We start from the raw sequence: 26,443 nt of genomic DNA, 5'->3' as shown, positions 1-26,443 counted from the left end.
GACCATTACTTTAACAGGAATTCTTACAATAACATCCACCGACATAGACAGATGTTTTAATGCAAAAGCAAATTTCTGTTAGAACAATTTCACTGGAAATCTCAATAGTGAAGGAGAGGATGTTCTTTCTAGCTTAAGAAAAAAATATATGTTGGAGGATTTAGAGCTATAGGAAGTCCGCATATATTTTAGAAAACTCATCAGAAATACTGCTATCATTCATTCCATGTTGAATGATAGTGAGGTTGACTTTCTAGTTCTTGAATCTTTAAACAGATGCATAATGATAACAGACATCATGAATAATAATGTACTATTTAGTGTGTGCTGTATTTTAGACCCTGGGGAAGTATTTCATATAGTTTATCCATTTATATCAATAAAAATAGCTGACACTATTGAGAACCTTCTATGTGCCAGTCACTATTCTAAATGATTTATCTCATTTATCTTGTTCAGTATTTACTAATGCCCTGTGAAATAGGGATTATTATTGCCACTTGATGAATGAGAAATTTGGACAGAAAGGAGATACGAAATTTACCAAATATTATATAGATAGAAAATAAAAGAAATGTAACACAAACCAAGGTAAGTTAACTCTAGAACCCAAGCTCTTAACAGTTGTATTTATGGGATGGAAACTATGACTCCCCAGTTGAACATACAGAATAACAGGAACTCTTAGAGTCTTATAAGCTCCCCTCAGTCCCATAGTAAGTGGAAAAGCTAAAATCCAAACCCAGAAATTTGCTGTTCCAGACTCTGTACTCTCAGCCTCCGCAGTGGGTTATGTTCATTATTTCCTATTGGCTCCTGGTTCAGAATAATCACTGGAGTAATAACTGTTCTTGTTATTATTAGCCATCTTTTCCCATAGTGCCTGCTATTGTATGGAATATACTAAATGTCGATAAATAATGGCAAAGTAAATAATTATCCAGAGCTTACTAAATATTTGTTCTTATCTTTAAATTGTTCTTTTTTATGGACTTTTCCCATTTTTCCCCCACCGCTATCAAGACATTTTATTAAGACCTGATTTAATGTGTTATTAATTTAGAAAAAGGGTTAAGACAGTGTCATGGTCTTGCTTACAGTGTTTCAGCTTAAAGTTTAAATATGTGACTGGGGGAAGACTGAGTAGGCAGAAGAGGAAAGATGGTTTAACAAGCACATAGTGTGATGAGCATTGTGTAAGGGCTTAAACCACACGTTCACACACATGCTCCACAGCCCTGTGACAAAGCTCCTGATATCTTCATCTTACACATAAGAAAATTGATGTCCACAGAGTTTGGCAACTTGAGCAAATTTACAGACATAGATAATTTATTGCCAAACTCAGATCTGAACAGACTGAAACCCCAAAGCCATTCTCTTAACTATTTTATTATTTTGCCTCTCTAAAAAGTTAAGAGGGTCAAAGCAAGCCTGTTCTAATTTATTTCAGGCTGGCCAAGAGGGTGATATTGGAATTCAGTGCAGACATAATGTGCCAAAGGCCATCTAGCCCCTCGATGGTGGTTTTATTAAATGTACCAGTACAAGGGGTGAAATGTTAACTTCTTTGAAGTAAGGATGTCTCTTCACCAGATATTTTTGTATTGCCATTCACCTTCTGTTAATTTTTCCCTGGACAAACAAATCTTGATTTTGTTGCTTTTTTGTTTTGTTTTGTCATTACTTTGGAGAACTGAATGGTTTGGGGATTTCTGCTATCTAACAGAGCATACTAAATCACTCTGACCCTTTTGTCTTGCTTTTCTTCTGTGTTCCAAAGTCTCTTGTGCACTCATGTGTGATCCATGTACCCAACACATGGTATTTTTGGAAGTAGGGAAAAAATCCATAGAACTATTTTATGTTCTATCTTGGTTGGCTGTATGTTTGATTTTTAACAAGTAACACGTCTATTAAGGGAAATAGGAAATGTTTTACTATGTGTTCCATCAGGGTGGTTCTTCTTTGTTGTGAAGAACCTATTTTTCAAAAATAAAATGTGGGAAGAGACAATCAAAGAAAAATACTAAAACTTATATCACAGACAAAGCTTTGTATTATAATTATAGGGTGCTTCTAAAGAGAGAGAATAAAAATACCTGAATTCCACTAAAACTGAATGAGAGTCTGTTCACAGGGGGAGAAATCCTTCTTGACTACATGAAAAGATGCCAGTCTTGTTTAAAATAAGAAAAATGCAAATTAAACACCCCTTCTTATCAATCAGGTTTACAGAAATCTCCAAGTTTTTCAAAATACTTTTTTTGATAATTATTTTAGTAGTTTTTTTATTGGTTGCTCAAAACATTACAGTGATCTTGACATATCATATTTAATACATTTGATTCAAGTGGGTTATGAATTCTTATTTTTAACACATGTACAGATTGCAGGATCACATGGGTTACCCATCCACGTTAATACATACTGCCATACTAGTGTCTGTTGTATTCTGCTGCCTTTCCTATCCCCTACTATCCCCCCTCCCCTTCTCTCCCCTCCCATCTTCTCTCTCTACCCCATCTACCTGTAACTCATTTCTCTCTTTTATTCCCCTTTCTCCTCACACCATCTTATATGTAATTTTGTATAACAATGAGGGTCTCTTTCCTTCTTCCATGCAATTCCCCTTCTCTCTCCCATTCCCTCCCACCTCTCATCCCTGCTTAATAGTAATCTTCTTCTCATGCTCTTCCTCCCTGCTCTGTTTTGAGTCGCCCTCCTTATATCAAAGAAGACATTCAGCATTTGTTTTTTAGGGATTGGCTAACTTCACTTAGCATAATCTGCTCTAATGCCATCCATTTCCCTGCAAATGCCATTGAGGAGGCTTTGGGGAAAGGCACTTTCACACATTGCTGGTGGGAATGCAGAGTGGCACAAACACTACAAAGGGGCATGTTGGGTGACATCAGATGTGCAATTATCCTTGGATTAAATAATCCTATTTTTTTAGAATTTCAAGGACACACCAGAAAAATATGAAAAGATTTATACATGTGGCCATATATGTCATACTGTTTTAATAGCAAAAGGGTGAAAACAATCAAATGTCCATTAAAAGAATACTGAATCAATTTTAGTGTATCTACACAATAGAGAATTATACAGCTGTAATAATGAAAAATAGTATCTTATAATATGGAATGATCCCCAGGATATATTTTTAAGTGACAAAGACAAGGAGAGGAAATGTGATTGTAGTGTACTACCATTCATCTAATTGAATATAGTGAAAAGATCCTTGCATATTCACTTAGATTAAAACCAAAATCAATAGCAAAACTTGTCAAACTGTACAACACACACACACATTCATATATACATAATTTTTTTAAAGTTACCTATGGCAGAGGGGAAGGTATAGGATAAAGAGTAGAAATAAGGAAAGGTGTAGAGAAGAAAGAATAAGGATAAAATATTGACTTCTTAAAATTTTGGATGTCCATTCACATGTGACCATTAGAACCATTTGGAACTTCTAAAATATTTTTTTTTATAATTTAAAACAAAGTTTCATCTTGAAAAAGTAATTTCTTATAATCAAAAGCAAAATTAAAAAAAAATGAGCACAACTGTCTTTCAGGTTGATGGCATAAACACGTTGAGATGAATTAGTCCAAGTCATTATAAGCAGGGACTTGCTTATCTCCAGGGGTTTAGCTCTGAGGACTTCCAATTCACTCTCAAATGGTTTATAGTACCTGTTGTTAGTTTATAGTGTTGATGTCATTATAATGAGATTGTTGTCTATGTTTTGTGTGATAAATCAAAGAAATTCTGATGGTATCCTTAAGAACTAAAATTTTTGGCAGGCGGAACTGAAATAAATATGTAAATTCAACAAATTTAAATAAAAATTCTGTAATTCTACTTGCAAATTGTAGATATCTCTATATCCTTAAGAATTCAATACTGGATATGATCAGAAAACCACAAATTTGCAAACATCATAATAATTGATGCAGGTAAGGGTCAACAAAGGGTGCTAAAATTAGAAGGTGAAATTTTGATGAATTTCAGGATATCTACCTATTCTCAAAGTTATGCCTTTTCTACCCAGAAAGTGCTTATTGGTTAACAAGAGAAAAGTAACAATTTTATATAAGAAACAATTGGACGATACCCTTAACCTAGTGATCAGGGTTCATACACTAGTGATGGGAAAAATCAACATCCTGTGCCCTTGATATGAAACAAATATCTCATTTCTGTGTTATTCTGTCCAAAAATGCATATCTTGAATATAATCATCAGGAAACATTTGAAAATTGTAAATAGAAGGATTCATGTATATGTAAATGTTAAAATCTTAGGCAAAATTATAATGGAAAATATCAACCAACATTATTGATATTATTGAATCAATAATAAACACTTGGGCAGTCCAGAAAAAGGATGTACAGGACTTCTTTGTTGTTTTTCTTTCTTTTTGCAACTTTCTGTAAGTCTGAATTATTTAGCAATATTAAAAAAATCCATATTTCCTAGCTTCATGCTATATATCAACTCAATTATTAGTACGCCTAATGCCAAGATTCTAATCTATAAAAATTATTTCATATTGAAAGGAATCAGGGGTCCTTGGAATAATGGCTAATTCCAGGTCTGGAGCATGGAATGTACAAAAAAAAAGCTGTATCTTGTCCTTACTGGAAAGCAAGAAGTCTGTCAAAGATCACTAAGATTGTATCAAAGAAACTCAGGAGCCAGCTAAATTCATCTCCTACCAGTAAGAGTTGAAAAATTTGAAAATGAGTAAGAATAACTATAGTGTAGTGAGTTGTATCATGAATGTTTATGTCTATATTTTCATCCCCCAAACCTGTTGTCTTTGGAGATGTTAGGGGTCCAAAATTATTATTTTAAAAAACTGGTAAAAGGAAAGAAAAAAAAATGTTGAATCTGCATCTTTTCTGTACAGATTTACTTCAGGGTAAGCAACTATATAACGACAGGAAGTTCCTCTTTTCAAAAATATTCCAGTAAATAAATGAGTATGGAATTATAAAATTAGATAATGGCCCTTCGGCAATTGTTGGTGAATTAATGAATCTAAGCAAAATGATCAATGCTGCCAACATCAATGTGAAGGAGAGTCCTTGAGACATTATAAGCCTACTCTGGATGAAACTAGAGCTGTTCTCTCTGAAGTAGTGTTGGCAAAGACAAAAACAACAACAGACTTTCATCCAGATCTAAGTGCTAATTTGCAGAAATTACAGAGGGCAGAGGAACATTTCCAACCACATCACAGGGATGCAAAAGGGAATAAATGCAGTGTGCAAAACTTACAGCATAAAAAGCTCCCAAACTCAGGTCTTTGACCAACAAAGGATTACATGAGAAAAATGAAGCAGAGGAAGAGAATCTATCGATTAAAATAAATAAAAAAGACTTTTAGTCAGTTACAACATGTGAAATATTATTTAGATACTGACTTGTGCCACCAAGGAGATAATCAGGGAAATTAGAAAACTGAATATCTGTAGTTATTAAATAATAATGGTTGATTTATGGTTTAGTAAGATAATGGTATTGCATTTACTTACCAAAAGACACTGTGCTCTTTTTAGAAATACAAACTGGAACATTTACAAGTGATACGATATGATGAATGGGATTTACTTTGACATAATCAGGACAAGGAAGGGGAATGTGGAAGAGATGAGGGGTAAGACAAAGGTGAAGTGCATTCACCCATGAGTTGATAATTGATGAAAATATGTGCAAGTACAAAGGAGTTCATTTTATCATTCTCTCTAGCCTTGCATCAGAGTGAAAATATCCATAATAAAGAGTAAAAAGTTTTAGGTCATGGGTACAAGGGTGCAGAAACGAAGGAAGGATGATATTGGGCACCTCTGATTGCTGGCAGACATGTTCTATACATTTTGATAGGCTTTTGAATTTGGTTTTCTCAACAATCCCATAAGATAGTTATGCTTTTTCTATTTCACAAATAAGGAAATGGAGGTTAGAATGATTAAATGATCTCACCTCTGGTCCTTGGTAGATTTGGAATAAATCCTCATCTCCTGGCTTCTGATACCACAACAGTCTAACTCAAAATCCATGCCTTTTTATATTGTACCATAAAATGAAAAATCTGAAAACAGATTCAATGTATTATTTTAACAACTTTATTGAGATGTAATTCACACATCATAAAATTCACCTCTTTAAAATGTATAGTTTAGTGGTTTTTAGTATATTCACAGAGTTGTGAAATCATCACCATAACCTAAGTTTAACATTTTTTTTTTCTTTTTGGTACTGGGGTTGAACTTGGGGGCATTTTACCACTGAACCACATTACCAGCCATTTTTATAAAAAAATTTTTATTTTGAGACAGGATCTCACTAAGTTGCTTTGGGCCTTGCTAAGTTGTTGCGGCTGCTCTCAAACTTGTGATCAGCCTGCCTCAGCTGCTGGGATTGCAGGCATGTATCACTGCACATGGCTAAGTTTACATCATCATCACCTCCCCACAAGAAACCCTGAACCCATTAGCAATTCCTCCAAGTCCCTCTATCTCTTCAGTTCTAAACAACCTTCTATCTCTCTAGATTTGCGTATTCTGGAAATTTCATATAAATGCATTCATACAATATGTAGTCTTTTGGGACTGTCTTCTTTCACTTAGCATGTTTTCAAGATTCACCCATGTTGTAGAGAAGCCTCAGTATTCCGTTCATTTTCTTTCTGAATAATATTCCATTGTATGGCTAAACCTCATTTTGTTTTTTCATTCATTGATAAACATTTGAGCTATTTGTATTTTTTCAGCTATTAGAAATAATGTTTTTAGGAACATTCATATGCAAGTTTTGTATGGACATGGGTTTTCATTCCTCTTGGATATATACCTAGGAATGGAATGCTGAACCAAATGGTAACTCCAAATTTAACTTTTAAAGAATTACTAAACTGTTTTCTCTAATGGGGGCACTATTTTATAAAGTCTAAGGGTTCCATTTTCTCCACGTTTTGCTGTTCCTCATTATCACCTGTCTTTGAAATGACCCAACCATCCTCATGAGTGTGAAGTGGTATTTTATTGTGGTTTTGATTTATATTTCCCCAGTGACTAATGATGTTCATAATGTATTGTTGAATCATTTATCACCTCAACTTTAGTCATTCTTTCATTTACTCAACAAATCTTTTTTGAGTACCTTCTGTATGCCAGATTTCAGAAAAGAAGAAATGACTGTTCACATGTAACTGTGACTTGGTAGTAAGAAGATGAGCAAAGTCTCTTCTGATTGCTTTCATTTTCTTACTGAAACGATAAGCAACATCAGTTGGCCAAGAGAGGTCTGGAAGCTAACTAAGGAATGAAAATTTACCTCAATCAAAAGGGAAAGAAAATCCACACCCAGATTACTGGAACTTCAGCTAACCTAGCATATGTTCTCTTGTAAATCATAATACAATGAATATCTAAGTATCTACCGTGCAGTTAAAGAATAATTCATTACTGATGTAGCTGAAAGCCTGTATAGTATAGCCAACCCAATGATAGCCTACATTATTTTGTCCTGAATTTTAATTTTATTCTCTTGCTTTTCTTTGTCATTTTCACACACACACACACACACACACACACACACACACACACACTTTCCTAGTTTTGTATCAAGATTTTAAATTTTATATAAATGATGGGTGTCTTACAACAAAAACTTTTTTTTTTTTTTTTTTTGCAATTTGCTCTTACCAAAAAACGATGCTATGAACTCTATTATACACATTTCTTGCCTGCATAAGCAATGGTTTCCCTCAGGTATGCTTTCTTGTTAATGTGACATGTGCATCATATACATTTTATTTTTGTTAGATAATGTAGAATTCTTCTCTAAAATGTTTGTATATGTTTATATTACCAACAATTTGTAATAATATTTTTCTCCTGATTCTTGCCAACACTCTCTGCCATCCAAAATTTTAATGGAAAATGGCTTCCCATGGATTCAGTTAGCAATTTTACAACATTACAATATGGTATAGATCAATTTGGGAGAACTGACATCTTTACATTTTTAAGTCAGTCATTCTATATATGAACATTCATTCAATTCATATATTTTAATTAAATTTCATAATGTTTTATAATAAAGCCATATGGTTGCATTCAATAGGATATTATGCAAATTTTTATTAAACTGGTTCCTTGGCAACCTTTTTTTGGCTGTTAGAATAAATGGTATCTACATTATATAGCATACAGGAATGAAAATGATTTGTTAAATTTTATCTTAAATCCAGTAAGCTCGCTTGCCTCACATTAACTTATAATTTGTCTCCAAAATCTCTTGATTTTTCTATAAATAATGAATAGATGTGAATGGTGACAGTTTTGTTTCTTATTTTCCATTATGTGATAGAACCCACATGAGATAACCATATTACATATTGCCATTAGAAAAGAAGAAAATTGGAGCTTTATAGAATCCCTGACTTAGAGCAATTCTGAAATTTTGCTGGGCAAATGTCATCAGTTCTTCCTGTCCCAAGAAGCAGGCAGAGTGGGCTGTTCCTTAATAGTACCCAAGGAATGGGATCTGGATTCCCTGGGAGTCCCCATCTATTGTTTTTCACAGCTCTTGGCTTCCCTTCTAGAAATTTCTTTTCTTCTTTTTCTGTTTTATTAACCTCAAGAGAGCTTGTTTTCTGTCTGGCAAAATGGGGTCTCAGAGGACTTTTTATATCTTCAATATAAAATGTAGTCTCCTTTATTTTACTCCAGGCTGGTGTTTTCCATGACTCCAACTCTCTCAAATAATTTTCTGGTTTCCTGTATATTTTGATTTCTCTTCCATTCTTGTAGCCAAACTATATTCATAATTCTTTTCAAGACGTGCCTCTGTTTCCAGACTTAGTTGACATTTTAGGTGTTGTGAACAGCCTTAATAAACACCATCTTAATTTTTTTAAAGGTTTGAATTAAGGGTCCCATACCCATAGTATGAATTTCTTCTTTCCCCTGAGACCTAATTTATCTGGCAGAGCCCTGAGTGTAACATTTGCATAGGATTTGTATTAGTTTAAAGATCTTTAGATGTCTGGAAAGGCCAGAGATGAGAAACTTGGCCAGACTATTAACACTTGCTCTAAATTTTACTTGTAAATTGGCCAGTTACTTTGTGAGCTCATTTATTTCTTGAAGAAACATATATGTAGCTGAAAGCAAATTACATGATGTTTATAATATTTTTCCTGGATATCTCCATTATCAATTTTGAAAGACTATTAGGAATGCTTTCTCTCTTCCAAGTATCATCCACAGATGACAGTTTTATCAAATATTTTAACACCACATAACACTAGTCTTCATTTTTCAAGCCTCGCATGATAATTTCCTTATCATTTCACAGCTTTCATCAACCACGATATTGCAAAGCCAAAGGCATTAATTTAGTCTTTTATTTAGCAATAACATATCTCAGTTAACTACCAGCTAAAAACTCACTCCAAGATTCTGTGACTTTTTATTGCCTTGCTTGTCAGCTATTTCTCACTAAATTTCTGTTGCCAGAGGAGTTAAATATCCTGGATACCAAACCATTTATCCTCCTCTCTGCACTCTACTTTCCACCAGCAGTGGAGTCTATCATTTTATTTAATTTCCCAGCAAGTAACTGCAGAGTTATTTCTGATTCTCTGCAGTTCACAAGTTTTTGGTCATACCCAACTTTAAAGCCTCTTTCTTTCTTCTTTGTTTTATGGCATCTAAGTTTATTTATTCTGTTGTTGTAACTGGTACTTTCTTTGTACCAGTCCTTAGGCTACTGTGAGCCAATAGCAGGACAAATCTTCAAACCAAATCCTTCCCCATTATGTAAATAAAATGAATAACATCAAATTCATTATCTCACCTTTCTGATACATTACCTATAAAATAAAACTTTACAGATTGATAAACCACACCATCAATTTCCTGTTCTATTCCTCTGCCCATACTGATTACCAAACATCTCTCCTTACCCAACTCAACCTTTGCAGCAATTCTGGTTACCTCTTCCAGATATATGCCTAGAAATGGTCTGAATAGAATCCATGTCCATAAATAATTATATTTAGCATATACCCAGAATTTTTATGATTTCACTCTTACTTATGAATTCATTTGCTATAGTAGATTTAATAATTCCCATTACCAAATTTTATAGTTGGATGAAATACAATTCAGAGAATAACATTTCAAATAGCCCAAACTAGATTCTGCCTCTGTAAATATGTTCATTTTTTAAGTTCTGAAAAATGTCTTTTCCCTAATCAGCTTTGAAAAGCAAATGTAGATTTAACTTTTACCAATATACTCAATTTTAATTCCTTTATTTCAAATGACATTCAATTTTGGTAGATAAATATGACTTCCCAGTTATTTCAAAACATTAATTTAATTGCATGATTTCACAGCTGAAATCTATGGGAGTTCTTTGTTTTCCTAACTCAGGGAACATAAGTGCAGAGAGAGTTCAAATTACTTGTTAAGTTACACACTCTTATTAAAGTACATCTACTATGTTTTATAGGATGAAACAATATTTAGGTATCCAACTACTTTTTATTACTTATTCTGACTTGGAGAAATTCTTATCAAATATTATCTACATCATTCTTTATATGCAGCTTTTGAAATTGTATTTGTTATCTATACATTATATTACATATATGATATTATTATTTTTGTTGTATCATGTATTGGATTTGTATATTTGTGAATTGTAAAGACTCAGAACACAAGATCTAAATTTTCAGAATTGTTCAAGACTCTTCTCATACTAAAACTTATCATTAGACATAATTTAAACAAAGCATGTGTTTCTTAGATCAAAATATTTTCAAAATCAACAGATTCTATTTATCATAAAATGTTGAAAAGACATGAAAATACCAAGTCAAAAGTTTAAGATCACCCTCAATTCCTCCCTTCAAATAAAACCTTTATAAAACTTTGGTTTTACTTAATGTTTGCCTAGTAAAGAACAGTTTTTTTTGCACATACTAAGATTCAATGGACATTAGAGAATGAATGAATGATGGATGTCAATCCATATGAATTCTAAACAAAAATTAGATCAATATATATGTATTTCTTTTTAATTTGTCCTTTTTTCACTTAAAATATCCCTAGCAATTACATATATTCAATATCTTCATGCAATACAATTTTTATAGCTGAATCATGTCCAAGTCATTCAGTTGAATGAGTTACTTCATTTTAAATCTATGGAAAGATATTAACATTTTTTGAATTAGTATGACATACCTCTCACTGACATTGCCCTGCTTCAAACCTCTACTGGATCTTTAAAAGTCCAGGATGCTCCACAATTGGAGATGATGTGCCCATCTGGCCCTATTGCCTCTTGACTTTGTTGACTCCAACCCAATTTCTTCCAGAGAAATTATGTACCATTTCCCAGGAGTGACACCAAGCTCTCAATTTGTGGGTCCTAAAGCACCCTCCTCCTTCCACCAGGAATGCTGGTCCTACTCCTCATCTGAGAACACATGTGTAGCCTTCCAAATCCAAATCCGAGATTTTAATACTAAATCCTGTATCACAGTGATCCTCAGGAATCAGCGTAAACCACACAGAACAAGCAGTTGAGTAGAGATGAGGAGAACTGAAGTTTTATGTCAATTCAGAAGAAAGAAAAGAACATTTTGGTTTGAGTGAGCAGCCAACCCTGTAGACAGGGTTATTTTCCTATTGTCCGTGAACAAGAAAAAGCCATCTAAAGCAGCACATTCTTTTCTTCTCTTCAGGAAACAGTGGCTTTCAATTCTTCTCTTCTGAGGCCCCGAGTGATCGGAGAATGGATTGGTAGAGAAGAAAACGATGCTGATCCACTAGCTGCTGAAATGCTGCAGCCCCCAGTTCCAAGAAGTAAAAATGACCAATGGGAAAGCGAAGACAGTGGCTCTAGCCCTGCAGGAAGGTAAGAAGAGATGCCTTCCAGGATTCTATGACTGGCCACTAAAAGATGAACGGAAAATAAACCCAGGTGCAGGATTTTGATGAGATACCTCATAGTAATTTTATATAGAAAATTGGTAAGCTTCATGTGGGGTAAAACATTTAGCTAGATTTAACTTTCCCACAGTGTGTGTGTGTATGTGTGTGTGTGTGTGTGTGTGTATACTTCAAAACATCACATATAATAAATACATAGTTTTACATGTCAACTTAGAGTGTCATTAGGCTTGCTTTTGGTTTGGGTGTTTTTCTTCACAACTACATGGTTATCATCTCTTTGCTACTAAAACCAAAAGGGAAAATAATTTCAAGGTCATAAGCTGTTAGTCAAGACCAACTATAACACTGGGCAGCAAGTGGCTGGCTGCTAAGATTTGGAGAGGGGATTCCTGAGGTACTAGAATGATGTAGTTCATCATCAGGAAGAAAACTTAAATGCATAATATACTGTAAGAAGTAGAGTAAATGTGAAATATAAGAAGATATAAATCTTGGTTTAGAACTATTTAGGTTTATAGTTGAAAACTATGTTGAATATAATTATCCATAATTTATTTAATTTTTAAACTATTATAAACTTGCAAGTTTATATAACTCTTACTCAGAAGCCCTGATGCCCAAATGGTGGCAAATTTGCCTTAAGCTTCCTTATTTTGATACAAGTGAAGTAATGTTGGAATGTCCAGATCATATTTATTAGGTAGAGCATATTCAACATTATCTTGTTTTTGTAATGCCATTTTGAGAGTGCAACTCAAAGCAAAATGAAAACTTCAAGGAAGTTGAGGTGGAAAGCATTATGGGAGGCCTGGCTGACACCAAATTGAGAAAACAGATTTGAATATTCATAATTAAAATGTACCAGGAGCTTGTAATAGGAACTTTCTGTGTCATTAGCTGACCACCACAAAAACCTTGCTCCTATGCACAGATCAGCCACACTAACTTGGTATTGCCTCTGTTAAATTTAGCAGCAGCCCATAAATACTTTTTTCTCAAAAAGAAAACTATTTTCTACAGTGTAATAGCTTTCAGAGGTTCCTTGCTTTGACTTATCACTTGGTTGGAGGGAAAGAAGTTCAAAATACTCATTAATGTGCTTCAGGCATATAGAAAATTGATTCTATTTCCATGAGAAATTACTTTTAAATTATATAAATAGTTGAAGTGTCCTATATAAGGAGGAGAAAAACATTTTAAAAAATCCATTTATCTTCTTCTGTGAAATGCCAGATCAATTTCACCTATCAATGAGGGTAATTTTATTTTTAATATAAGACTTATAACACCCACTAGACCTTTATCTTTATTCATTGGTAGATATTTAGTTCTTAAATGTAAAATAGAGAAATGTCAGCTTTCATTTTGTTTTTATTTAATCATAATAATAATCAGGGCTATCTTACTGCTTCTGTGATCTTCCTAGCTTCAGTAAGGAGGCTCTTATTCTCTTTGGAATGCTGAATAAAGGGGAATCCTAATTGAATCCCTTTCTGCAATCCTAATTGAATCCCTTCCTCAGAAAACTCATTATTATCATTATTATTAGTAGTAGTATTAGGGATTGAAACCAGAGGTGCTTAGCCACTGAGGCTCATCTCCATTCTTCTTTTATTTATTTAGTTTTTAAAATTTTGAGACAGGGTCTCCTGAAGTGGCTCAGGGCCTCACTAAATTACTGAGGCTGGCTTTGAACTTGCAACCCTCCTGTCTCAGCCTCCTGAGTCATTGAGATTACAGGCATGCAGTCTATGAAGAGCTTTCAAATATTTGTCTTGGAAAGTTGCTTTCACTTTAATTTTTCTTTGTCTTTAAGTTATGGGTTCAGACATACCTATGAACATAAGAAAGTGGTGAAGTTCTACCTTGATGTTCCATTAGAGCAGAAAAAATTATGTGCACATCTGAATTCCATGTAGAGAACAGTGGTAAATTCTGTTAGAAACTACATTTCTCCCTTTTTCTAATTCAAGACAGGATTCCTGTGTTTTTGCTACCAGCTCACACAGAATTCAGTTTGATTTGGATGAATAAGAAAGTGTTGTAGATAAATTTTTAATGGCTGTAGAGTCTGTACCGATAATATTAGTCTTTCCCCTTAAATAGTAATGAACATGTACAATAATTTAGCAACCTTAAACATTAGCAGGCTAAATGATATTCTAGACTCCTCAAAGAAAATTTGATTTTCAAGCCTGACTTTATCCATGTTTCTTTCTCCCACTGGGGCTTATATATGGTTATTGTCAATAGGCATCTGTTACAGGATTGATGGAGGTAAGGACTGTCCCTTGACGTCTTCAAGGTAAAGCTTATTCACCAGCTTATTCACTTATTGTCTATCTTTAGTTGTGGCCCATATCCCTTACACATTTTTTTCCTACCATCTATTGTTCATATTTTTCTCTGAATTGTTGTTATTACAATACTCCATCTTTGGCAAGTAGCCAACTTTCCCTTTCCTGCAGAATGATAGAAACATGACGGGCTGAATTGTCACTCTTAAAGAGAATTAAATAGATGTTATACTAAACCTTGAGAGTCTTATGGGTAGAAACTTTCCTGAAATATTTTCCTAGAGGGTTTTTTTTAATAATGTATGTCAATTAAACTTTTTTCCTTAGCCTCCCTCCCCCAAGTATGGCATTGTACAAAAAGGTCCAACAATTTTGGAACGTGTAACTGACACCTCTAAGGGTTCAGTGCTGGTTGAAGTGAAGGCAGTTGCAAGAGTACTATGGAGAAACAACAGAAAAGAACAGGAGACACTAATATGACATTCATGACCCCTAGCCAGTCTCTGGATAGGACTCAAGAGCTCTGTGAATCTCTTAAATTCCATGCAAAATGTTGTATTTTGTGCTGATAGACATTTTTCCGCCTAATCTTTCATTAACTTTCAAATTCAGAATTGAGAGAGCTTTAAAAAAAAAGAAATTAAAACACCTGAAAAAGAGAAGAAAGGGTGTCTATAAAAGAGAGGGGAATGTGTTGGGGAATGCTTCAAGACTTCCTGTGTTTGTTAGATACCACTTGTTTGCACTGTTGCTGTTGCTTGTCTAGCCAGTTAGTGGGAAAACATATATACTCACTGCACATGAAGAGTTATAAAAAATAATCACATATTTACAAAAATAAATGTCAACAAAAATTTTCATAATTCTATATAATCTTATTTTAAACCATCTTAATTAGACATTGCAATAGCCGTGTAATGAATTTCCTAAAATGACTTGTTAAATCTTAATGTGAATTTGTAAATAGGCTCATCAAGCCTTGAAAACCTAATGAGGCTCCTTTGAAGCTGAACCACCTTATTAAAACAAGAATAATATCCATAAATATTATAGATCTGGTGAACTGGCTTTGTAACTTAGCGCTGCTATTTGATTTTAAATATGCCATATAATTAATAGAGATCTTATTATTTAAAAATGTAGGTTAAATGTCCCTATAGAAACTAAATTTACTTCCTGTTAGGAAGTTTCCCTTTTCTTAAAGCTCAAAATGGCTTCTTATGTGCCAGCGAACGAAGCTCGGAAATGCTTCCCTTCCAGAAAAACAGACCAGGCAACTTACAAATGTATGACACAAATTTAAGCAGTATTAGGTCATATGATGGGAAATGAAGCAGGATTAAGAAGAACAAAGCAGATCAAAGAGAGGGTACTCTTTTACATGCAAAGACCAAGAGCAAAGAAATTGCCCTAATTTTGTGATATTTTTGGCTATTGTGGACATCATACAAAAAATGTAAAATACGACAAAGAAAAGTCAAACTTAGTAATTTAGACATACTCTAACATGAAAATTTTAAGGGTATAAAATATTGATTAATAATGGTAAATCTGTCAAAGAAATCCAAAAGAGAAGGCTTAATATCCAAAATATACAAAATTTGTACCTCATGACTAACAAATTTCTTTTAAAACTAGAAATATAAAGCATACACTGACTTCAATGAAGTCATTTTTATAGGGCTTAAAATTTATTTTAAGGTGTTTAGAAATACAGTAATTTATTTATGTTAAAAAACATGTTCCAGTTCTAATAATTATTTTGCAAAACACAGTACTAGTTATCCATAGACTTCATGTGTGTTAAGCAACATTTGAGGCTTACTCCATATCTAGGTCTTCCAGACCTGTGCTATGTTAATGTCAAACCATGTGTTTTAATGAGATCAAAGATTATTATCTATCACATCGAAGACATATATATCCCCTTAATTTTGAATTTATTTAATGTGTTTGTAAGAGGATGAAAAAGTAGTTCAAAAAAATCAACTTGCTAAATATTTACTGAACATTAATAGAAGATAATGTGCTAGATACCGGGTAAGAGTAATGGGAAAGAAAAAAAAATATTGTATTCAAAAAACTTGCTTCTTTAACATTCAGGAAATGAGAAAGAAAGAGGGAAAAGAAAAGAAGGAAAAGAAAAAGAAGAGTTCTATTTCTGCAATTCAGTGCACACACTGCTAGGCACATAATAAGCCTTTAATAAGTGAGCATTCACTAAATTGATTATAGAACATAGTATTTAGACTTTTTTTTTTTTTTAAAAAAAGCTCTTCTACATAAAAACCTAAGTACAACAGCTAAGCATGAAACTCTTCAACTCCCTGGGCTTCAATATGAAGGGAGCCACTTAATTTCTAATTGAAGTTAAGAAATAGATTTAAGAGACACATTCTTCCTAAAATGCCATGAGGGTGCATTCTATAAGCTCAAGATCTAGTTCTCCAGAGACATCATCCATTTTTCTACCACACAGAGCACACAGGGCCGATCAAATGAATTTTACCAATCAGGGACAGAGCGTGAAGCAGAATGAGCAAGGTTGGGGACACCGGGGAGACTGGGGACAGGAGGTGGGATGGGTGGGGGGCTGGGAGGGGCTCCACCAGGACAGGCAGGCTGATGGGACTGAGGTGAGGTTGGCCACTAAATTATTTAAACTCTTATGTTTCCATTTAACTCAAGTTTAGAAGTTACCCTTCTCAACCAAAACAAAATGGATTCTTTGAATGTATTAACATCAAATGGAAATACTGACTGCTGCTTTTTTTCATAAGGGCCTCCCAAGATGTTCCCTTTCTTGTTATGTTGGACATTATGGCTCAAGAGAAGCCATGCAAATCTTCAGGATGCCACCTGGTGTTCTTTGAACACATGATCTATTAAATTACCACTGAGAGACGGCTCTGTGTGTTCTATCTTGATTCATTTTATCATTTTTTAAAATCAATTTTTTATTTAATATACGACAGCAGAATGCATTACAATTCTTATTACACATATAGAGCCCAGTTTTTCCTATCTCTGGTTGTATACAAAGTATATTCACACCAATTCATGTCTTCATACATGTACTTTGGATAATAATGATCATCACATTCCACCATTGTTTCTAACCCCTAACCCTTCCCTTCCTCCTACTGTATCTATTCCTCTCATGCTCCCTCTCCCTATCCCACTATGAATCAGCCTCCTTATATCAAAGAAAACATTCAGCATTTGTTTTTTGGGGATTGGCTAACTTCACTTATCATAATCTTCTCTAACTCCATCCATTTACCTGCAAATGCCATGATTTTATTCTCTTTTATTGCTGAGTAATATTCCATTGTATATATATATATTCATTTTTTAATCCATTCATCTACTGAAGGGCATCTAGGTTGGTTCCACAGTTTAGCTATTGTGAATTGTGCTGCTATAAACATTGATGTAGCTGTGTCCCTGTGGTACGCTGTTTTTAAGTCCTTTGGATATAGACTGAGGAGAGGGATAGCTGAGTCAAATGGTGGTTCCATTCCCAATTTTCCAAGAAATCTCCATACTGCTTTCCATATTGGCTACACCAATTTGCAGTCCCACCAGCAGTGTATGAGTGTACCTTTTCCCCACATCCTTGCCAACACTTACTGTTGTATTCATAATAGCTGTCATTCTGACTGGAGTGAGATGAAATCTAAGATTCGCTTTATCCTTACGAAAGCATGATTATTATCCCTATTGCAGGAATGAGGAAACCAACTCCTGGAGTGTTTGCTTCTCTGTTCCAAGGTTGGTTACCTAAGTGGCTGAGCCAGACTGTCTTGCTCCAAATTCTGTGCCCTTAAATGATTTATAGCCTCTCTCTGTAGAAGAGTTCCAGGATTGAGATCTGGAAAAGGTGTCAGGGATGGGGGGTGGGGTGGGCAGATAAAGGCCCTGAGAACCCTTAGATGCTCTTAGAAAGACCCCAATCCTCTCTTCCCTTTATCTCATTCACCACTGCTCTCTGCATTCTGGCTGCCCACAACAGTGCTATTTTTTCCTCTCTCTCTCTCTCTCTCTCTCTCTCTCTCTCTAAAATTATTAATTATTTAATTAATTTTAATTAGGTATATATGACAGCAGAACACATTTTGATTCATTGTACACAATTGCAGCACAACTTTTCATTTCTCTGGTTGTTCACAATGTAGCACTGCACCTTTTGTGCAGTCATACATGCACCTAGGGTAGTGATGTTCATTTCATTCCACCATCTTTTTTGCCCCCATACCCCCTCCCTATCCCACCTTCCCCTTTGCACAAAGTTTCTCCATTTTTCCCATGCCCTTCTCCCACTATGCATCAGCATCCACTTATCAGAAAGAACATTTGGCCTTTGTTTTTTTGCAATTTGTTTACTTTGCTTAGCATGATATTCTCCAACCCCAACCATTTACCTGCAAATGTCACAATTTTATTCTTTTTTAATGCTGAGTAATATTCTATTGTGTATTTATACCACAGTTTCTTTATCCATTCATTTATTGTCAGGCATATAAGTTAGTTCCATAGTTCAACTATTGTGAATTGAGCTTCTATAAACATTAATGTGGCCACATTACCTTAGTATGCTGTTTGTAAGTCTTTTGGGTATAAATCAAGGAGTGGGATACCTGAGTGAAATGATGGTTCCATTCCAAGTTTTCTAAAGAATCTCTATACTGCTTTCCATATTGGCTGCACCAATTTGCATTCCCACCAGCAATGTATGAGTGTGCCTTTTCCCCCACATCCTCTTCAACACTTATTGTTGTTTGTATTCTTCTGACTGGCATGAGAAGAAATCTTATAGCAGTTTTGATTTGCATTTCTCTAATTACTAGAGATGTTGAACATTTTTTCATATATTTGTTGATTGATTGTGTATCATCTTCTGAAAAGATGTTGAACATTTTTTCATATATTTGTTGATTGATTGTGTATCATCTTCTGAAAAGTGTCTGTTCAGTTCTTTAGCCCATTTATTGATGGGGTAGTTTATTTATTTGGTGTTACATTTTTTGAGTTCTTTATATATCCTGGAGATTAGTGCTCTATCTGACATGCGTGTGGCAAAAATTTGCTCCCAAAATGTAGGTTCTCTCTTCACCTCATTGATTATTTCTTTTGCTGAGAAGAAGCTTTTTATTTTGAGGCTATTTTCTCATAAAGGTGCTATTTTTGCTTCTTTGATCCTCAGCCTGTGGGGCCGGAGAAGAGGCAGGACCAGTCTTTGCTTCTCTGCTGCTTACAGATTTTGCTCTATCACTTTACCTGCCGCACCTCCCCCCCCAAAAAAAAATTCCTCCCTAGAATCGTGACTTCCAGAATCCCATGTTTTCAGTCTGATCATCATCCACATGTTCTTGAAGCCATGCTTGACTATCCCCTGGTCATTCCCCTTTCCCACATAGGCACTTTCCCTAAATCGTTACCTTCATGGTGAAATCAATATAAACACCAGTGATTCTTCCCCAAATCTGGCCCACTCATTCCTTCTGTCATATCCTGAACCCTCTCATTACCATTATCTGCCATTGGTAATGTCAGTTTTAGGTATCTCACCCTCTGTCAGCCTTTGTCCTTGTTCATTCCTTCTGGCACCCAACTTTTGGGTGTGCCAAGTTTCCATCCTGCCAATTTTCAATTGTGCTAAATTTCCATCGCTCCTGACCCACCACCTTGTTCCTTGTATTTCTCCTTTTTCAGCTTTTGTCCATGGCCCACTGTTGTAGTCATTCTCTTGAAGATACTGCCTCGTCCCTTTTTTCCTTTGTCTTAGTTTCCTTTTAACAATCCAATTCTTCATTCTGTGGTGAAATCAGCAAAGGCTGCAGAGCCTGTGGCTCCACTCTCTAGAGTCACTGAACTCATGACCTCCCAACTGCAGGTGCACCCTGGAACTGCCCGGTAAAGTTGCTGCCAGTGGCTGAACAATCCACATATCCACTTTCTTCAGGAATGATTTCACATCCTCACTTCTCTCCTTAAATCCCCAACTCTTCTCCTCATCTTCTTCTCTACTGATGACCCTGCTTCCTGTTTCATGGAGGAAAGAGGTTCAGAGACTCTTCCTCCATAAGCCCTCCCAGCACCACGGGTGGGCTTGGCTCACCTGTGCCCAAGTGGGTGCAGCCCACGCTCCCACTCAAAGCAAGCCCCTCACTTGGTTCTAGATGCTCAGTCTCAGCCACTGTGCAAGCTGCTTATTCCCTGTGTCCCCCCTCTATTCTCTCTGCTAGATCATTCCCATCAGCATAAATCTCTCATGGGATGCCTCTCTACAAAAGGAAGCGTCCTCCCTGGCCCCAGCTGTCAATGCTCTCTGCTTTTCATTGTTCTTACACCAGGCTCCTCACTGTGTTCACTGTCCCCTCCACTTGTAATCTTTTCCCAATAGAATTTTATTTCCACCACCTGTTGAAACCACCTTTATCAATGTCAACCAGACGGCTTTTAGTGTCTCCCATTGCCATTCCAATGACATGACTTCTGCCTTCTGAAATTCCAGCATCAAGTCTCAGCCCCCATCTTCCTCCCCTAACAGCAGCATTTGGGAACCTATCGATTGTGTGCTTGGATGTGTTCCTCACAGTCCTTATCTGTAATTATGAAATTCAAGCTGCTCAGGAAACTGAAATGGTTTTCGTAACTCATGACAGCAAAACCCAATCTGAACACTGTAGATTCTTTATTTAACCTACTCAGTGGCGATGCTGATACATAAGGACATAGAAAACTGCTATAATTGATAGCAAAGTCAAGCCTCAGACCCTCCTTGGAGGTGTTACATAATATACAGTTTATACAGCAGAGCACATCCAGCCCCAAATCTAGAAAAAGAGTTATGGACCTGGAGTAGAAATCTAAGATTACATTCAGGAAGATAAATTTATTTGTAACTAGGCATGTTTTGATCATATATTAGCTTTATAAAACAATGTTATTTTATGGGAATGAAAATAAACATTGGCCTTATGATTATTTATATCAAATAATATCTTTAAGATACTATATATCTTAATTTTGCATGAAACATGTAATTTCTAGTCATTGTATATAATTTAGGTAGATAATAATAAATAAACTTGTCAGAATCTTCATAAAACACCTGCTTCAAACAGTAATACTTGGAGAATTATTATTTATTCCTAAAGGGGAAAATCTCTATAGAACTATAATTGTATTTTTGCATAAAAACAAAGTAATTTTGTTAAGCATAAGATATTATTCAAGGGAGAGAATTGAATTACAGCAGATGGGGTAGAGAGACAAGATGGGAGGGGAGGGGAGGGGGGATAGTAGGGGATAGGAAAGGTAGCAGAATACAACAGTCACTAATAGGGCATTATGTAAAAACGTGGATGTGTAACCGATGTGATTCTGCAATCTGTATTTGGGGTAAAAATGGGAGTTCATAATCCACTTGAATCAAATGTATGAAAGATGATATGTCGAGAGCTTTGTAATGTTTTGAACAACCAATAAAAATAAATAAATAAATAAATAAATAAAATAGCCTACTTAAAAAAAGATATTATTAAATAAAATATTTTGTTGTCATTTAAGTTTACAGTATAAAATGCAAAATCATAAATGAGAACTTCAGTTGCTCTATTCAGCAGGCATATTAATCTAGCTACTTTCCATAGTGCTACAAATATTAGCCCTTTTAAATTGTCAAATTGTCTATGTAATAGGAAATACTATAATCTACATTACAGATAAAGAAAGCAAGAAAAGAAAGGGTAAATAAATTGTCGAATGTTAATCATGTTGAAAATAGTTTTGGTTCATTTGTCAAAATAATATGTATATCCATTGTCCTAATCCAAAGCAAATGGGGCCACAGTGACCCACAAATACTGTTATTTTAAAATAATTTGATTTAAAATAATTTCAGATGTAAATTACAATTTGCATGTTAGATCTATCAACTGTGAAATCAAAACTAAAATTGTGTGATTTTTTTGCATTACTTCTCAGTGAATAAAACTAGTCACGGTAGACTTTCAAATCATTACATTATTTCTCAGTTAAAAGACATATAGAAATGATGCAGATACAAATGCCATGACAATAAACTGGGACTAAAGAAACTTTTTCCATCAATTGGCAAATGTATAGTTATGTTTTAACCAAACTACTATTGAGTAAAACTAATTTTCTTTAATTATTTAAAGTTACATGGGTAGTAATTAAGATATTTAAAAAATTATTTTAAAAGGGGTACATTTTTATATCTCAGCAATAATCCTTTATATGTTGGGGGAACCTAATTGAAACAGAAGACAGATATGAAATAAATATTCATGTGTGTGCTTTCATATATTTTTCTCCTCAATTTGATACATTGAAAAATTTCTAACCATAGAAAATTTAAGCTGAGCCATTTAAAAATAAGTTGTAGATATTATCATTCATCAATTTCCTAAGTCTTTGGAATGCATTTCCTAAGAATGAGGATATATTCTTGTATAGCTATAATATAATGATTATATCAAAACATTTAACATAATGCCACAAAGTTTTTTATATTAATAATAATTTTATATCATATTCAAATTTTCCCAATAAGATCTTTTATGGGCTTTTGTTTGTATATTTATTTATTACTTTTTTAGCTAGTGTCCAATAAAGATTGTGTGTAGAATTTAATTGTCAAGTCTCTTTAGTCTTCTGAAATCTAGAACAGTCCTCTGGCTTTGTTTTCCTTCGTGATATTGGGATTTTGAAGACTTCCTACATGTTAGTTATTTTGAAAAAAATGTTCCCATATCTTTATTTCTTGAATTATTTCTTGATTAAACATTTTTGGAAACAATTCTTTATAGGTTATATTATGTATTTCCTCTTGGTATCATATTAGGAGGTATATAATGTCACCTTGCTCCATAATTGGTGACACTCAGTTTGATTGATTGGTTAAAGTGATGTCCACCAGATTTGTTCAGTGTTAAGGTATCATTTTCCCTTTTTGGTTAAGAAATCAGAGTTAGAGCTCATTGGTAGGGCACTTTCCTAGCATTCACGAGGCCCTGAGATCAATCCCAAGTATGACAAATGTTAAAGAGCTTTGGCATCCCTATGACCAAAGGACCTGACAAGAACAACTTAGAGGAGGGAAAACCTAATGTGTCTCATGGTTTCAGAGGTTCAGTCCATGGTCAGTTGACTCCAAAGTTCTTGGCCCTAAGTGAAGCAGATCATCATGGTGGAAGTGGATGGTGGAGAAAGGAAACTCAGGACATGAAAGAAGGAAGGAAGTTTTTCAAACAGGAAATGATGAACAAGAGAATCTTGAAACATCAGGAAGGAAGAATAAATAGGAGAAATATGAGTATATACAAGGGATATATATATATAGTGGTTTTTGAAACAGAAATTATAATGCTACTGGACACTCAAAACAATAATATTTAAAAGTAAGGAAGGTAAAGGAATTGAAGCAGAAGTAAGATGTCCACGCTTCACTCAAAGTGGTAAATGTTGATACTTGTGCAACAGTCTCCTGACTTTGAGGACACACATGTATATATTAATAGAAAGAACAGTCAACTAAGAAATTATACAAAGAGGTGGACTTGAAAGCACTATAAATATTGCAAGATGATTGGAGGAGAGGGTAGTGTTTTCAAATAAATGGTGCTGGGACAACTGTATACACACATTCAAAAGAAATTAAAACTGTTTATATTTTATTTTTGAGTCTTAGTGTAGTAGGTTAAAATACTTATCCCATGGCTCGTATTTTGCTTGACAATCATGTGTTTTATAAATCAGCAAATAATTACCTGACTTTCTATTTCTTTTAAAATATCAGAAAATCTATTAATTATCACATGGCAACAGTCGGTAGGTGCAGAACATAATGTCTCCTCTTTTAAGTGAGAGTTGGAACTTTCAGGTTTCCCACACTCGGGAGTTTGTTAGTGAATACCACAGGTTGTCTCAGAGAGATTCTATGTCTCTGTTATCCTTGGGGAAAATATTAGTTGATCTGTCCATCAATTTGCATAACAGAATACGTGAATGAAAAAATTTGTAAATTCTCTTTACTCACCATAACTAATTAATGGTAAATATTTCTTCAGCTTGAAGATGGAGCCCAAGACTAAAGGATTAAAACAGCAGCAGCAGCAGCATAAGAAACTCCTGGCAGCTATGCTTTCTCAGGATTCCTTTGAGTCCATCCACAGCCCTACTCCATCAGTAACAGAAGAAGACATTGACAACGAAGATGACGCAATGGAGTTGCTGGGTAACTTTAAAAATTAATAATTTATCTCTTTCTTTTTTCCTCTTGTATTGTAAAGTATGCAGTGGTTAAGAGGTTTTTTAAAAGTTTTGAATCATTTTGTCTTAGGCAAAAGAGAACATTTAAACATATTCTTTAGATTAGACTTTCATGAAGTTAAATGTAAGAACCAAATTGAAATCAGCTAAGCATGTGAAATATTTATTAGACTGTATTTTGTGCTTTGTGTATGCAGCACTTTACCTTCTGGTATTTGATCAAGCTTTATTGTGTGTGCAACTGTGATAAAAATTCAAGTCTGTCTGCTTTATTCTCTGATTATAATTTCCTTGATCACACCTATTATCTTTAATATATATCCAAAGTTCACATTTCAGCCCTTATCTCAAGATGTCCCTCTGTTATTTTAAGGGTGCTTTAGAAAAAAATAGAATAAAGTTGAAAGAGGCAATTAGTAAATTAGTGTTTTATGTGTTATATAAATGGCAGGAACATTTGCAAAGATTTCTAAGTCTCTTCGGGGTCATTACTTTCATGAAAACTATTAATCTTGTATATATAGAATATCTTTTTATATGTCTTAGTGAAGCATATATATGTTTTGCTCCAGTATAAATTTCTCTTATTTATTCATTTATTGTGGCACAAGAGATTGAACCCAGGGCCTTGTGCATGCTAGGCAGATGCTGTACCACTGAAATATACCCCTAACTCCCCCACACATAGGTATTTTTTAAATTGAGCCTCACTTTGGAAAATCATTTTTTTCAAAAGAAGAAAATGAAATTTTATTTTAGAGAGCTAGCCATCTGTAACACAATGTGTTTTTAATTTAGTGATATCAGTTTGTCCATATAAATATTTAAAACAATTTCTGAATTTTTTTGACAAGATACTACTATATTTAACTGGAAAGAGAAAAAATAAGGTAATACTTTGAAAGCTTCACATAAGTTTTACATATAAAATATGGAGTCCCAGGGGGAAAAAGAAATGTTCTAAAAATATTTTTTTTTCTAAATCACATTTCTTGATTTAAAGTTTCAATGGTAGTAAAGTACTTTCATTATAATAAATGATGCATGTCTCCATATTTAGACTTCAGAGGTGTTACATAGTCAATAATGGCAGGTTCAAAATGGTTCCTGGTATAATAACTGCATTTGTTCCACCATTAGGGAGACTGTATAGTGGCATTTTTACTACATGCAATTAATAATTTTTCTTTTTCTTCTTTGCATTTTTTAAAGCAATTAAGTCTTTCTCCTCACCTCTAAATCATTAGTGTGGTAGATGTGCCAGATGTAATCACAGTATCTGCATTCAACTTCCATTCAACATTCAATAAACATTTACTGAGCACTTATGGGCTAGGCTGGGCTTGGTCTTGGGGATATAAAAATAAAATAATAATTGTCTGTTTGCAGGAACTTTGCACTCAAAGCACTCAAATAAAAATGTAAATACATCACTCTGGTGGTGTTTTCTACCTGCAACAATTGGGCTAAGCACCCACTTGCATATAAAGGTAACATTTAATGCAGAAGTGAGGGACAGTGATCAGAGAATATGTCTTGGATATGCTGATGCCCCTGGTTAATCCTGAAGGACAAGTAGGAATAAGATTAATGGGTGTAGTGTGGTCATTACTCCTGTAGCTTTGTTCACAGAGGTATGGGCCCCTCTGTGACTGGTCCTCTGTTTTGGTCAGTAACAGTGAAGGGGATGAGACAAAGGGATTCTTGAAGGAGACACAGGTTTCTTCTCAGTGCTGGTATCCCCTACATCTCAGCTGCTCTGTTATGAAGTTTCTAGTTTCCCAACCTAATGATAAGCAATTCATACTTGTCCTTTGTTAATTCTTTTTTTTTTTTTTTTTCATTTAG

The 26,443-nt window shown here is 34.5% G+C and overlaps 1 protein-coding gene across 1 annotated transcript in view; it reads left to right on the top strand.

Annotated features, from left to right (window-relative positions):
- LOC308633556 (uncharacterized protein C8orf34 homolog) overlaps window positions 1–26,443 on the top strand; it is a 404,696-nt gene that overhangs the window by 139,064 nt on the left and 239,189 nt on the right. The window contains 2 exon segments of the mRNA XM_081266403.1: window positions 11,786–11,958; window positions 24,394–24,560. Coding sequence (XP_081122529.1) covers window positions 11,786–11,958; window positions 24,394–24,560 — 340 coding nt within the window.

Source organism: Spermophilus citellus, assembly GCF_964194105.1.
Source record: "Spermophilus citellus genome assembly, chromosome: 14".
NCBI lineage: Eukaryota > Metazoa > Chordata > Mammalia > Rodentia > Sciuridae > Spermophilus > Spermophilus citellus.
This window is presented reverse-complemented; position numbering and strand designations above follow the sequence as displayed.